This window comes from Rhinopithecus roxellana, chromosome 3 (genome assembly GCF_007565055.1).
Source record: "Rhinopithecus roxellana isolate Shanxi Qingling chromosome 3, ASM756505v1, whole genome shotgun sequence".
Taxonomy (NCBI): domain Eukaryota; kingdom Metazoa; phylum Chordata; class Mammalia; order Primates; family Cercopithecidae; genus Rhinopithecus; species Rhinopithecus roxellana.
The window spans coordinates 111061126-111076290 of record NC_044551.1 but is presented as its reverse complement, the minus strand read 5'-3'; the positions used below and the strand labels follow the sequence as shown (position 1 = coordinate 111076290).

At 48.4% G+C, this 15165-nt stretch overlaps 1 protein-coding gene across 3 annotated transcripts in view; it reads right to left on the bottom strand.

The window, feature by feature from the left end:
• The window catches only part of TRIM36 (tripartite motif containing 36), a 63849-nt gene extending 49095 nt beyond the window's left edge, over window positions 1–14754 (bottom strand). Inside the window, exons 1-2 of one of the 3 annotated variants that reach the window (XM_010356934.1) lie at window positions 14231–14754; window positions 11829–12161 (exon numbers count right to left, since the gene is read on the bottom strand). In XM_010356934.1, coding sequence (XP_010355236.1) covers window positions 12039–12161; window positions 14231–14293 — 186 coding nt within the window. In that variant the 5' untranslated portion in view covers window positions 14294–14754 and the 3' untranslated portion in view covers window positions 11829–12038. Of the gene's footprint in view, window positions 1–4006; window positions 4362–11828; window positions 12162–14230 lie in introns of those variants that run through there. The other 2 variants (XM_010356931.2, XM_010356932.2) reach the window with 2 other exon arrangements.
• Window positions 14755–15165: the final 411 nt, after the last annotated feature.

Genomic DNA, 15165 nt, shown 5'->3' with positions numbered 1-15165 from the left:
CATCTGGAACAGTTGCTGCAAAGATGCTGGCTGCAGCTGGGAAGGCACAGCCGGGCCTGCTTACTCTGCAGAGCCAGCGGGATCCAGAAACAGGCAGGAGCCCTTACCCATTTCGAGTTGGTGGGGAGGGAGCCCCACGCTCCCGGGTGCAAATGCAGCCACCCAGCTGTGGACTAGGGCATTCCTATGCTCTTGGTGGCCCAGGATGCCCCTCTTCCCCTGCATGCTCAGAAATGCCTGCTCCTGCTGCTTGGCCTCTCCCCATTCCCAGTGCCCACTCTGATTTTGGAGAAAAGCTGTGGCCAAGCCCGGGCATTGTCATGACCTGGTCAGGTGTGTGTGTATTTGAGGAGATGCTGACACACTAGGCCCCTGCCACCTCAGCCCCCTCTGGACTTTGGGTGCTGATGAACATGGGAGAGAGGCCATGTGCAGGGCTGAGGGTGACTCAACATGGTACTTGAATGCATCCCTCAGGTAAAACAGTCTGGGTACTACGAATGGCAGTGGGAGGCAGACAGGTTCCTGGGAGGAAAGGGACAAATCCCTGCTGAAACCCCACCTCAAGCAACAGATAGCCTAAAGCTTAGGGTCCAGGCTGCCAGTTCCACTGACTGGAGTGAGAACTTATAGTGAATTTTCTGGGCCCACCCATGGCCACCCATTGGCCAGTCAGCACACACTTTCTCCCCTCTGAAGCCCATATAAACCACAAACTCAGCCAGACTCTGGCAGATGATGGGACGACTTGCCTGAAGTTAAGAGCTACCCACTTGGGTCTCCTGTCCGCTGAGGGCTGCACACTCGACAAAATGACCTGCCTGCAGAGAGGAGATACCCACTCTGGGGCTCCTCTCTGCTGAGAGCTGCAGTTGTTGGGAGGAACTGCCTGCAGAAAGCAGCTACCCACTATGGGTCTCCTGAGAGCTATTCTTTTGCTCAATAAAGCACCTCTTCACCTTGTTTACCCTCCAGTTGTCCATGTAGCTCATTCTTCCTGGACACAGTACAGGAACTCTGGACCTGCCAAATGGCAGGACTAAACAAGCTGTAACACAAACAGGGCTAAAATACACCCCGCTGCTCGCCATGTTGTGAGTGACGAGGAGGAGACAAGAGAGGAGACAAGAGCTGCAGCCCTTTAGGGAGCCTGGACTTATGAGCTCTCCAAGCCAGGGCTGTGACATCCTCTTTGTGGCTCTGCAGTTCCTGGCATCTCCAAGTTTCTGGGTGTCATCATGTTCCACAGTGCTTGTAGTGGAAGCCACTTGTGGTACACCTTTGTTCCAGCCACAGCAAGGAGCCGGCACCCATGCTGGCACCTGGACCTGACTGCCCGCCACGGCCAGCATGCCTGGCTGCACACACTGTACCCCGTGCTCACTCACTCATGCACCCCTTGCTGCTCTGCACCTGGGCTTGCCCTTGGCAGGTGTGGGGTCTGGGCCATAGTGAAAGTCAACCACAGTCTGTCAGGCCAAGTGGGCAGAACAAGTCCAGTGGGCCTGAGCAAAACTTGGGCAAAGACAACACTTGCCACAGAGGTTTCTGGCTGGCAAAGGGACACCCTAAGAATCCTGTGATACCGAGGCTGCACACAGCAGCAGGGCCCTGGGCCCACTCCACTAAACCATTTTTCTCTGCTAGGCCTCCAGGCCTGTGATGGGAGGGACTGCTGCCAAGATCTCTGACATGCCCTGGAGACATTGTACTCATAGTCTTGGCGATTAACATTTGAGTCTTTTTTACTTAAGCAAATTTCTGCGGTTAGTTGAATCTCTGCCCAGAAAATAAGTTTTTCTTTTCTAGTCCACGGTAAGGCTGCAAATTTTCCAAACTTTTACGCTCCGCTTCCCTTTTAAATGTAAGTTGCAATTTCAGATCATCTCTCTCAAGTTCAAAGCTTCACAAATCTCTAGGACAGGGGCAAAACACTGCCAGTCTCTTTGCTAAAGCACAGCAAGAGTCACTTTTACTCCAGTTTCCAACACGTTCCTCACCTCCATCTGAGACCACCTTGGTCCGGACTTCTTTGTCTATATCACTAGCAGACTTTTGGTCAAAACCATTCAACAAGTCTCTAGGAAATTCCAAACTTTCCCACATCCTCCTGTCTTCTTCTGAGCCCTCCAAACTGTTCAAACGTCTGCCTGTTACCCAGTTCCAAAGTCACTTCCCCATTTTTGGGTATCTTTACAGCAGTGCCCACTACCTTGGTACCAATTCTCTATGTTAATCCATTTTCACAGTGTTATAAAGAAATACCCAAGAATGGCTAATTTATAAAGAAAAGAGATTTAATTGACTCACAGTTCTACATGGCTGGAAAGGCCTCAGGAAAGTTACAATCATGGCAGAAAGGGAAGCAAGCACGTTTTACATGGCAGCAGGCGAGAGAGAGTAAGAACAGACAACATTGCCTTATAAAACCATCAGATCTTGAGAGAATTCACTATCACGAAAACAGCATGGGGGAAAACAGCCCTATGATCCAATCACCTCCCACCAAGTTTCTCCCTCAACACCTGGGGATTACAATTCAAGATGAGATTTGGGTGTAGACACAAAGCCTAACCATAACAGAATATTAAAAGAGTGTAGAAGACCCTTTAAAAAGGTGTATAAGCACCACTACAAATGCTCTCAATACTACAGGCTTTCATTATTTTAAGTGAGAAGCATTTTAGATTCATCACAACTAAAAAAGTTTGATGACCTCCTATCAGTTTTGCCATCATTTCTCTATGTAGTTTTTTCCATGTATCCCAGACTTCAAATATATGAATCCTATAGTCAGCATCCCTGTAATTTTAAAGATAGCTCAACTTCAAAGCACTTATAACCTTGTACAATCGTTTCAGCTACTAGAAACACATAGAAAATTAAAATTGACTTAATGTAATGAAATTTAAAAATGTATGCTAACCTATTCTCCCTAAAGTGACACAAAGTGCTTCAATAATCTCTGACAATTTAACCGCATTAGAGCCAACTGGTTTTATCATTGTTAGTGGGTGTTTCAACGCAGTCTCTTGCTGCATCACTCAAATATGTGATGAAGAGCCATATCACCTCCCAATTATTCATGGATTTGGAAATAAGATAACCAAACCTCACAATTCACATCAAAGAATACAAAATATTCACATCGTATCTCTATCTCATTTCACAAAGGGTTTGGCACCTAATTCAAAAGAAAAAGAAAATCTTGTCTGGGATGTCCAAAATAGGTTCTTAACATTCCATTTTATGTATCAATATGGTCAGTTACGGTTTACTTCTCTGGGGGAGGCTCTAAAATCATTTCCATTTTTCTCGTACATGAAGCAGTGTCTTGAATCTGACGTTTTAATCACAATGGACATTAAGTGCCAAAAGAAAATTTAGTTCATCAGTCATTGAGGGAGAAACAAACTGATTAAGTGTAACGAGGCGGCTCCCTCAATTAAGCGGTTCCTCGGGAAACTTCGGAAGAATTGCACATTCGACACCTTTAAACAAAAACACTTGTAGGCTGACAGCTGCCCGGGCCCGGCCCGCCCCCGCGGGCAGGCGAAGCCGGGGAGGAGCCTCTGCCCCAGGCGGCGGCAGCCGGCCCGGCCCGCGGGGGTCACGACGCCTAGACAAAGGGCGGTCCCGCAAGCGCGAGGCACGTGCCCCAGCTTTCCGCCCGCACCCGACTCCCTCACGCTAAGTAATTCTGCAGCCTGAGCTCCATTAGAGAGAACCTCCATGATTCCCGGAGGTGCTCAGGTGGGCAACCGCCGGATTTGGGCTCTTCTCCGGCTCTGGGGACCCCACGTCCGGCTCCTGGGGATCGAAAGGGGACGCCCCGGGTTGCAGAACCTAGCCCGGGCGGAGGAAGGCAAAGAGGAAGCAGGATCCCCACACGACTGTCCCTGCTCTCCCGGGAGGAGGCACCCTGCGGGCTCCCGGCGGAGGAAAGAGAAAGAGCAGCCAGCACACCGCCCTCGAGGTGGGGGGCGGCGGTCCCCTGCGCACTCACCGGCGAGTCTGAGCCATCGCCCTCCATGGCTGCCTTCTGCCAGGTGTCATCAGCGGCACGCTCCCCTCAGGCACACCGGCAACCCCGCGCAGGGTCTGGTGGGCGGGTCCCTGCGGCGGCCGTGGAGCCTCGGTCCGAAGCTGGAAGACGCGCTGGTCAGGCGGACCTGGCCAGCGGACCGACGCGGGGAGAGTAAGCCGGGGCCGGCGAAAACACGGGCGCGGGAGAAGCAAGCTCCGCTCCCAGCGACGGCCCCGGGAATCCCGCCCAGCGTCCGGCTGCGGCAGCGGCTCCTGCGGACTGCGGCTGGGAGGGGCGCCGCGCAGAGACCTGGGCGGGGCACAGCGGGGCGTGGCCGGGGCGTGGCCGGGGCGTGGCCCAGGCAACAGCGCCAGCCGCACAAAAGAGGCGGGGCCGCCTGGGCTGGTAGGCGGGGTGTCTGAGCGTTGGGCTCAGCGGGACTCGGCTCGGCGCGGGTGTGGCACGCGGCTGGGAATCGGCGCCCTCCGCCGCCACCTCCTCCCTACCCAGCAGCCCCTCACTCCCACCCGGGCAGCAGCCCGTCGCCCGATGCCAGGCTGGGGGGCCTCTGGGGAGCGGAAGTGAGGGCAGCCGGGGGCGGTGGGCGGGTGCCGGGGCGGCGCCTGGGCGGGCAGATCTCCGCTGCGGCAGAGCAGCCGGCTGCAGCCCTGGCCCCTCGCCCCGCGCCGCCCCTCCGCCCTTCAGTTTGCTCCCACTGCGCTTTCTTCCTTCGCGGTTCGAAGCCCCGCTTCCAGGCTCAGCACAGGACGCTGCGGGCGAGCGCGAGCCTAAGCCACCTTCCCTGAATGGCCGCGGCGCGCACGGCAGAGCTGCGCAAGGCGCCCCGAGTGAGACCCCGCCAGCCCCTCCGCCGTCCCCAGCCAGGCGCGGCCTGGGGTTCCCTGTCCCGCCCGGCTCGTCCCCGTTCTCTCCTGGCTCCCTCGTTGGGTGAACTTCATAGTCCCTAACTGGGCACTGCGCACTCGTATCCCGCTTTTTGCTTCTATACCCCGAGTCGCGAGGTCACGACACGTTCTTGCCCAGTGGCGCGGGGACCGCCTGCAGGGTGGGGATTCCTCTCCCGGATGCTGGCCAGGGACTGAATTTAAAAGGCCGCGGAAAGGGAGCGACCCCCCGCCACCCGGGCCTCGGCTTGCCTCCCGAGGACCAGGACAGAGGGTCCTGAGTGGCTCCGGCACCCCCGCTTCAGGCGCGCACCACCTCAGGGACTGGCTGTGCACATGTCACCTGCCACGGCCCAGGTGTGTTTCTTGTGTTGTTTTCAGGACACACGGAGAACAAATTAACTTAGGATTATTAGATCACGCCACTGCCTTCCTGGCTAGCTAAATAATTCATTCGTATGTATTAGGCTTTAAGAACAGATGCCCTAAACTTCTGGGTAAGTAGGGACTACAGAGCTGTAGCGAGACGTCCCTCTAGGTTTTAAAATGCTTCCCACTTTTATTTCCTGTTTGGGAGAAGTCGCGCTGTGGCGAGTTGCGCCGTCTTCCCACAGCCCTGCCTGCAGCGGTAGCCTTGTCTCCAATCCGGCATCTAAATAAGGAGTGTAGAATTAAGAACATTGAGGGACTGCAGCAATTTTCTCTAATAGAACACCCTCCATTTACAGATGAGGTGAACAGAGGATGAAAGCTTTGCCGGGTAATAATGCCTGGGCTGTTCTGATCCGGATTCATGCCTGTTCCGTGGCCGCAGGTGCTAGACTTGAGAAGGCTTCCTTCCCACAGGTTCTGAAAAGTGCTAATCAGGAGAATAACAAATGCCTGCGTGAATTAGGTGCCTATATATATATATTTTTAAAGGCTCAATCGTTAGAAAGCTTTATGAGTCTTTCTCACACTGGCCTTTGAGCGAAATAATTCCCCTTGGGCTGTAATTTCACATCAGCACACCTGCTTTGATCCAAAACTTATTAGTTGACACAGTAAAAGTGATTAGAAGTCTCCATTAGCAGGAATTAAAAATAAAGCCTGTATAGACAATATTTTGGTGAAAATACATTGCTATGGCCTTCAGATTTGCAAATCAGACTTCACTGAGCTATCATTTTCTACCTGATCCACAAAATTCAAACATGATGTTAATACACTTGGCAAAACTGTGTCTCAAAAAAAATAAAAATACTTATGCAGTGGGCACAACCTTACCATTATCACCCCAGTATAGGTTTTAGTTGTGTGAGCAACTATCTATTCATCCTTCTGAAACAGATCATTTGGTGGTATTTTTGTTTTGGTCCCATGAGATGTTTAAGACCTTATATTAATGTAGATTTGAGGACTTTCTAAGCCTAATTCTTTCAGAGTATAAGCGTCTTCTTGTTTTAAAGTAAATTTTGTGTTTGTCAATTTTTTGAATATTTTTGTGCCTCAAAGATGTTCAAAGTTAAAATAATTCACCAAGTAATGGTATCATTGCGTATTTCTCTATCAAAATTAAATATAAGATTTACAAAGCCTCTCTTATTTTGCTCAAACCTTTTTGTGGTAGTATATGTTGGTACAGCTTATCTGAAAGGGACATTTTACAAATCCTATCAAAAATTTTAAGTATTTATACCTTTTGACTAAGCAATTCCACATCTAAGAATGTTTCTACTGTAATACTTGCATGTGTGCACAAAAGCATGTACAAAGAGCTTATTGAGACCTTATAACTAAATATCCATAATGTACATTCATACCATAGAATACTATGCAGCAGTTAAAATCAGTGTACTGATGACAAAGGATTTCTAAAATATGATGGGTGTGGTGGTCTACACCTGTAATCCCAGCACTTTGGGAGGCCGAGGCGGGTGGATCACCTGAGGTCGGGAGTTCGAGACCAGCCTGGCCAACATGGTGAAACCCCTTCTCTACTAAAAATACAAAAATTAGCCTGGCGTGGTGGCGCACACCTGTAATCCCAGCTACTCAGGAGGCTGAGGCAGAAGAATCACTTGAAACCGGGAGGCAGAGGTTGCAGTGAACCAAGATCGTGCAAGACTCTGTCTCAAAAAAAAAAAAAGTACAAAACCATATGGATTCTATATGCTGCCACTCTGGCCAAAAGATGAGGCAAACAAAAATTATAGGCAAACAAAAATAAGCATCTGGAATAGAGCACAAAAAATGATAACCATTGTGGAGAAGTAAGGGGTAGAGTCAGGTATACAAGACTTACTCTTCACTCACATGTATTATCTTTGCATCTTATATGTACATGTTATACTTCTAAAACTTTTTCATGTTAATCCGTTCTATCCATAAACTTTTAAAAACAAAAGGTGGGGGGAAGATGACAAATACAAAAACTGCCATTTTAAACCACTGCTTTCCCAGTTCCCTGATCATTTCTGTCTCCCTGGGCTGCCGTGCTTTGTGTCAAGTCATCAACTTCTCTGTTGCAACATCCAAACATCCCAGTCTCCCAGGATACCAAGACCCTTCCCAGTTCCTCAAGTTAAAATCCTGGTGGGTTTTGTTTGCTTGCTTTTTATCTTCCTTTCTTCTTCCCTGTCTATCTCTGGTCAGCCTTAAATCATAGGTTGTTGTCAGATTCTGTTCTTTCTCATCCTCACAGCCGATTCCCATGCCCACTCTAAGTCCCCTCTCCACATGCCTAGCAGCCTATCAATTCAGTATTTACAGATGACGTTCCATGTGTGTAGCCCTGTCCTCATGCCTCTATTTGCACAAGGAGCAGAATAAGCTACAGTCCTGGACCACAGGCAGCTTGGTATTGGAACATAATGGGGCGAGGGGGTGTGTGGACACGTGTATTCGAGAGAGAGAGAGAGTGTGTGTGTGTGTGTACGTGCGCACATGAGTTGGGGAGCAGGAGTTAGAGGAAGGGTGATAAACTTGTAGTAACAATGTTAAGTCTGGTAAAGTATCGAAGGCCTTTATACTTTTGTAGATGTTGAGCAGCTTTGGAAGGCTTTTTAGCAGGAATGGCATGAAATATCTGAACTTTAAAAAAATCATTATTCCCCTAGTTTCCATTGTATATGCTATCCCTCGGTGCCTACTCCTCCCCAGTTTGGAGTATCCTAGCACCTCCTATTTCAGTAGTTTATTTTAAAATCTGGGTTAAAATGCAAAATAAGAAAACCTATTCCATTCTTATCCCCCTAAGTTCACAGACCTTCAATACTCTTGCCTTCATTGTGATATCTTATTTTCCACTTCTGGTATCACTTAATTGCTCTTCTATCACAGGGACATGAGCTGTCTCACATCCATCTACTTCATGAAGTCCAAAAGGTCAACAGTCGCCCCTCTCCAAACACACACAATTCAGTCTTTGATAAAACAGAGCCTCAATCAATGTTCATTGCTTGATATTTAAAATATAAACCCCTTACCCTATAAACCATATACTACTCCATAAGCTGACTTGGTCTCTTTCCATATTGATTCCTAATACCCAACAAGAGATTAAATTTCTGGCTGGGTCAGGACCTAATGACCATGGTGCATATTAACTGGTTTGATCTGAGATCAGACAGGCAGGGTACTACCATTCTATTAGTATATATTCAACAAGAAATAGAAACAAGGTAATATGGCCATATATTCCCTAAACCCTGCCCCCTTTTGGGAACCCCTAATCATTAAGCAACCATAGATATAAAATCAAGAGAGACCCTGGACGTATAGAAAATAGAAAGTACGGAAATAAAGTAAATTACAGGGTTTTAGAGTAGATTGGCACACAGACCACCTGTACTACTGGGTATCAGGAGGTTACCAGTGAAGGGATAATGAATGGCATTGTCTATCAATTATTGACTCAAGCTTCTGACAGGCCAAGCTTACCAGTCATAAAGTGTTTCTATGGGAACAAAGTCAGAGGAGAGGAGTCCAGAGAGCCAGCGAGTTCAGATTTCCACTACCTGGCCAAATCCTCCTCATCTTTCAAGTTGCACTTCTGGAGCCTCCTTTATTAGTTTTGATTTCATTGATTATCTCCCTTTATTCTGAACTCTTCTAGCACTCAGTTTAACACAACTACCTACTCTTTGTACACTGATGTCTGATGTTTTGTCTTCTCCACCATTTAAACTTTTATTTAAGACAAAATCTCGTAAGCGTTTATCTACCAAACAGTAGCACCAAAGCAACAATTTGCAATTAGGAAGATGAGAGGAACCCAGTGCTGCTCTCACAGACACTTTTCCATTAATGATGAGTGTATTGGCTGCATAACTAGTGGGCAAAGAGGTTTTTTGGCCAACTTGAGGTAAACAAAATTGGTAGTATTTTGAGGCAATCTAGCAGGTCCCTCTCTTTTGACCACACCTCATTATTCTTCCCCTCAGGGTTACTAGATTTAGTAAATAAGAACACAATACACCCACTTACATTGGAATTTCAGATACATAATTTTTTAGTATATGTTCCAAATATCACATTGCACATATTCTAAAAAAAAAAAAAAAAAAAAAAAGTATCTTAAATTCAAATTCAACTCCACACATCCTGTATTTTATCTGTCAACCCTACCTCCACTTCTTAATGATCACAGTGTGGATATAAGGTGTCTCAAGGCCCAACCCTGTTGTGATAAAAGCTAGAAGTAATAGCTTTCATTTATTGAGGGCCTATGATGTGTCAATAACAGTATTAGGAAACTTGCATAAAATACTCATTTAACTCTTGTAGTAACCCTGTGAAATAGGTATAATTCTTTTCAGAGAAGACATGTAACAAGTAAAATTCCTCTCCACCTCCACCCATAGATTAAGTAATATGCTTAAGATTACATGGCTATATACTAAAAAGCCAGGATTCAAACCCAGGTCTCAGTCCAGCATCCTTATTGCACTGCCCACAGGTAAGTATACAACACAGAATTTACAATTTCACTAAAAATCGGATTTAAACACCCTTTTACAAAGTAGCTTAGGAGACGCTTTTTTTTTCTTCAAATTATCTTTAGCGCAATATAATAAAAAAAGAGGAAAATTGTATTTATGAAATTAGCTCTTTTCAAATAATATTGCAAAAATCTAAATCTTCTGCCTGCCTTCCCTACTCTCCACAGCACATACATTTTGCCCAATTTCAATATATATATTTTAAAAACCTTTAAAAAATACTTTGTAGGCCGGACACATTGGCTCACCCCTGTAATCCCAGCACTTTGGGAAGCTAAGGCAGACAGATCACTTGAGGTCAGAGCTCAAGACCAGCCTGGCCAATATGGCGAAACCCTGTCTCTACTAATAATACAAAAAATTAGCTGGGCATGGTGGCGTGTGCCTGTAATCCCAGCTACTAGGGAGGCTGAGGCAGGAGAAGCGCTTGAACCTGGAAGTGAAGGTTGCAGTGAGCCCGAGATTGCACCACTGCATGCCAGCCTGGGCAACAGAGTGAAACTGTCTCTCAAAAATAAATAAATAAATAAAAATACTTACACAGTGGGAAAACCTTACTACTATCACCCTGGTTTAGATTTTAGTTGTGTGAGCAACTATTCATTCTTCTGAAACAGATCATTTGGTGGTATTTTTGTTTTGGTCCCAGGAGATGTTTACGACCTTTTATTAGTCTAGATTTGAGGACTTTCCAAGCCTAATTCCTTCAGAGTGTGTCTTCTTTTTTTAAAGTTTGTGTTTGTAAAAATTCTTGAATTTTTTGTGCCTCAAAGATGTTCAAAGTTAAAATAATAATTCACCAAGTAATGGTATCATTGCCTATTTCCCTATCGAAATTAAATATAAGATTTACAAAGCCTCTCTTATTTTGCTGAAACTATTTTACTCCTTAGATATGCCTGAACAGTAATTATTAAATTATGGGAACCGAATGTACCTTCTGTTTATTCACACATAAATGTAAATATGCTACTGCACAAAATACAAACAGATATACTAAAACTTGAATTCATTATTCCTTGCCATCAAATCTTCATTATATGATTCCAGAAGAGTGTATGATGGTGATAAAAAAAATTAGTGAGGCCAATCTTTCAAGAGACCAAAACAGTTTGAAAATACTGCTTTGAGTAACCTTAGATATTGACCACAGATTTGGAAACCTCTTTTAATCCAAAGAGATTAGCTGCAAAATAAACAGAAAGACAGCTTTCAGAAATGGTAAAAGTTTCACTGTTAGTGAAATATAAGGAAATACATTTATATTTTTAAGCCTCTTGAGAATGATCATAAGTATTAACTACACTTATGCAGTATTGTTTGATGAGCAGAAAGGTCACAATGGCACATATCACTATGTACTTTAAATATTAACATAGCCATCACAATAGAGTAAATACGCTGATCCAGTTTGTCCTGTAGGTTTTAGGTTACCCTAAGAAAAAAGGCTCACTTCCCACATTTCAGAGAACATATGGTATGCTAATTTAATTTGAAATAGACACACAAACTGCTGCCAGTGGGGAAGGAATGAGATTGGATGTGGGCATGAACTTCCACTTTTTACTCTGTAAAACTTTCTGTGAAGTTTGAATATTTCACAACAAGCATATACTCAGGTATTAAGTTTGTAAAAATGTAAAGCTATGTATTTTTAATTATGTGCAGTTTGAGAAGTCCAGTACAGGATGAAACAAATCTGGGGGAAAAGTGAGAGAAATTAAGAGGATGGTCAACTCAGTGGTCTCAACTTTGAGGGATGGTGGGGCGGGGGGCAGGCCAACTACAGGCCTCTGCTCTCCTTTAACTCCCGTAACTAGACCAGTTTCCCATTATTCAATACATTACAAACCCGAACTACAAAGTGGAACCTAACTCCACAGAGGAAAATAAAGCAAGTCAGTCTCAAAGGTCTGCTATTCCATGGTTAATATTCAGTGTTCAAATCCTGTATAACCACACACAAAACAGGGGTCTTAAATGGGCTAGGGCTGGGGCTGCCGGGCGGGGCAGGATTTGAGCCTGAGGAGAGTGGGTAAGAAATAAGCTTACATTGAAATGGTTAGGAGGCTACTGCTGACCAACTCTCCCCCTCCAACCCCCACAAAACAGAGAGGAACTGTCCTAAGTTCTTCTTGGGAGAGACTGCTTTCCACCCTCAGATATTTCAAAGGGACACCGGGCCTTTCCACCTTTAGAAGTCAACCGGGAATGCTCATGTGTTTGCTGCAGGCCCATTGCTGAAGCCTAGTGAAGAGAGGCAGAGAGAGAGAGAGCAGAGAAATCCAGTAAATGAAGCCAGAAACTTAGTTTGTTTTTTCATTATAGTGAACATACTATGATGAACCTATTGCTATTCTGAGAGGGGTTTTTTTTTGTGTTTACCTGACTTGATTATAATGAGTTTTAATGGTTCTGCCCTACTTCCCCATTTCGTGTTCATGGACATCCATCAGTCGGCTTCATGGTCACACCTGAGCTGTTGTTAACATGCAAATCCCTGGGTCCTACCCCGAAATTATTCTCTCAGAATTTCAGGATTTGTCTGTCATTGAAGGAAAGTATAGCCAACTAATACAATTCTGGCTTACTTTGAAGAATATCTGAGCACCATAAGACAAAATTCATCTATCATCTTATTCTCCACCCTATCAAGAGTAGTCCATTTATTGTGTTCAACCAAAGGCATTTTTCCTCCCTGACCCCCAGCCCCTCGTCATTCCCAAATAGATGTCCCTGTCAGCCACTCTCCCAGACCTGGGCAGTCGGGGCCCTGCTGCACCTCTCACTCTTTAGAGGCCCTGGTTCTGGCCCTCCTCTGGCTGCCTGCCGCTTTGCTCAGAGCCACCTCTTTCTCGGGGACTTCTCTCCCCACGGTCCATTCTTCAGAGGGAGGGGTGGGCCGCAATATGCACCCTAGGCCCGAAGGGTGGTCAAGGGGCTGCTGCTGGGGAGACAAAGAGCTCGGATACACTGGTCAATGTGTGTTGAATGCCCCTTGAGGTACAGGATGGAGCCTGGGCTTGGAAGAAAAGTGGAACGAGGGTTCTCCATTGGTACTTCCGACCCGGGGTTGTAAATGGTAGGGAAGGCCCGAGACAGCTCCACTTTCGCAATGTTAATGAATATTCTGTTTCTGATGAACGTATTCAGTGCCTGTAGAACAAGAGAATTCAGAGAGGCGTAGGGTTCATTTGGGACTTTTTAGGCTGAGTGCATTAAACCAGCTCACCAGCCCCGGGACCCTAGGACTGTCGGGCATGAAGCTAAAACTACTCCATATGCTATATATACAGGCGGCGTTGGAGTTAGTGGGTTGTGGGACTGCAGGGTTTCAGGCGCTCACATCAGAGCTACAGAATCATCCTCCTTTCTGTTAACCGCGCGCAGGGAGTGAGTGCTGCTTTGTGCCATCACCTCTTCTCGAAGCTCCAGGCTCAGCAGATGCTGACGCCCTTTCCCGCCTTCTCTCCGCCTGCGAGTCCCGGAGGGCAGTGCGCGGTGCAGCCGCCGTATTTCCCGACACGTTCCGCCTGCAAACCACTTAGGAGCTTCCGCCGGCAAGTCCTGGGCGCAGCGCGGAGCGCAGCCTCCTGCACGGGCTCAGGCCCGGCCCCGCCCCGCCCGCCGAGGGCGTGGGCGCGGGCGCCACCGACGGCGCCAGCCTGGGTTCCTAAAGGCTCCAGGACAGGTGCGGGCTGCAGTCTCGCTCCTCCAGCATCTTCCCCTCCCTACCAAAGAAAGGCTGCTTTACATGTTCCCGGCCTGGAGCAGCCGCAGCTGCGGACCTGGAAGGAGGCCTGCAAAGGCCAGGGCAGGGCGAGCGAAGGTGCTGCCCCTGTTTCCCGACCACATGCCCTGACTGCGGGCTGACCCGTCCCACCCTCCAGCCTGTTCACTCGCTGGGCGGACCCTCCCTCCACGATCCGCGCCGGACAGGCGAGGTCACCCGCTCGAAGTCACCATGCCTGGGTGGCCTGGTCGCGCGCGGGGCGTCCCCTTGGCCAACGCCCGCCCTCCTCTCCGTCTTCGGACGCTGGGCTCTGCCCTGCGGGGTCCGGGAGACCCGGCTGCGGCCCCGCTGGCCCCCAAATCGCCCGAAAGTCCCCTCTTGGCGCGTCTCAGAGATGCCAGGCAAGACAGAAAAGGCGGCTGCTCTGCATTCCGCGGCTGCTGGGACCCCGGGCTGCGAGCGCGGCCCCGGACCGCAGCCTCCCGCCCTCCCGGCGCTGGAACGAGCACGGACGCCCACAGCGGCGGGCCCGGCGGTGCCGGAGTCGGGGGCCCAGGCCGCGGCGCCCCGTCCCATCACTCACCTTTCCTTTAGTGAGCAGTTCCAGGATGTAGCCAAACTCCCGCATCTCCCCAGACTCCGACATGTTGACGCCCCTTCCCAAACTCTGCAGGACCGACGCGGGGGCGTGGACGCCGTCTTTTCCCTTTTTCTGCGTTTAGTCTGAGTGTTCCGAGCGCCCCGCCCTAAGCTGTTAGCCCGCAAAAGCGAGAACGCGCCGGGGAAAGGAGGAAGCGGGCCGGGGTGGAAGGACAGCCCTCGGGGCTCCTGGGATGCGGGCGCAGCGCTCCGGGCTGCGCGATCTAGCGGAACAAACCAGGGCGGCGGCGGCCGCGAAACCTTCACCAGGCGGGGCCGGGCGCGCGGAGGCTCCGCCTCCTCGGGGGTCGCGGCCGCGGTCGGACCGCAGCGGAGACAAACAGGCGCGCACACAAAGCGGGTCGGCTCGGCGGAGCGCGGCCCCGGGTCGGCATCCCCGGCCTTTATGGCACGCCTGGAGGTTGGCCGTCCGGGCTCTCGGCGCGAAGATCGGGAAAAAGCCCCATCGCGCTGTTCGGAGGTGCGAGGCCAGGCAGCAACGAATGCAGAGGAGGCGCAACAAAGGGGCTGACTGCCAGCGCCGGAAAATAAATAAACACATAAGTGAAGGCCAGGAAATGGCAACGGCGCATCTCGAGTCAGCCTTCCTGAAATCCAAGAGGTAATAATGACCAAGCCCCGCGCTTCTGAGACGAGAACAAATACAGGGATTGTATTTTAAACAAGTGTGTAAGGCCAATTGTATCTCCATATCCTTTTGATACTCAACTTTCCCTTAACAATAACAAAAAAAAAGAAAAGAAAAGAAGAAAGAATAAAAAGAAGAAATAAGAAGAGGAAGAGGAAAGAAAAGAAAAGGAAAAAAAAATAGTCAGCCAGGTTCCTGGACACTCTCACCTTTAGTGACCACAAGCCCAC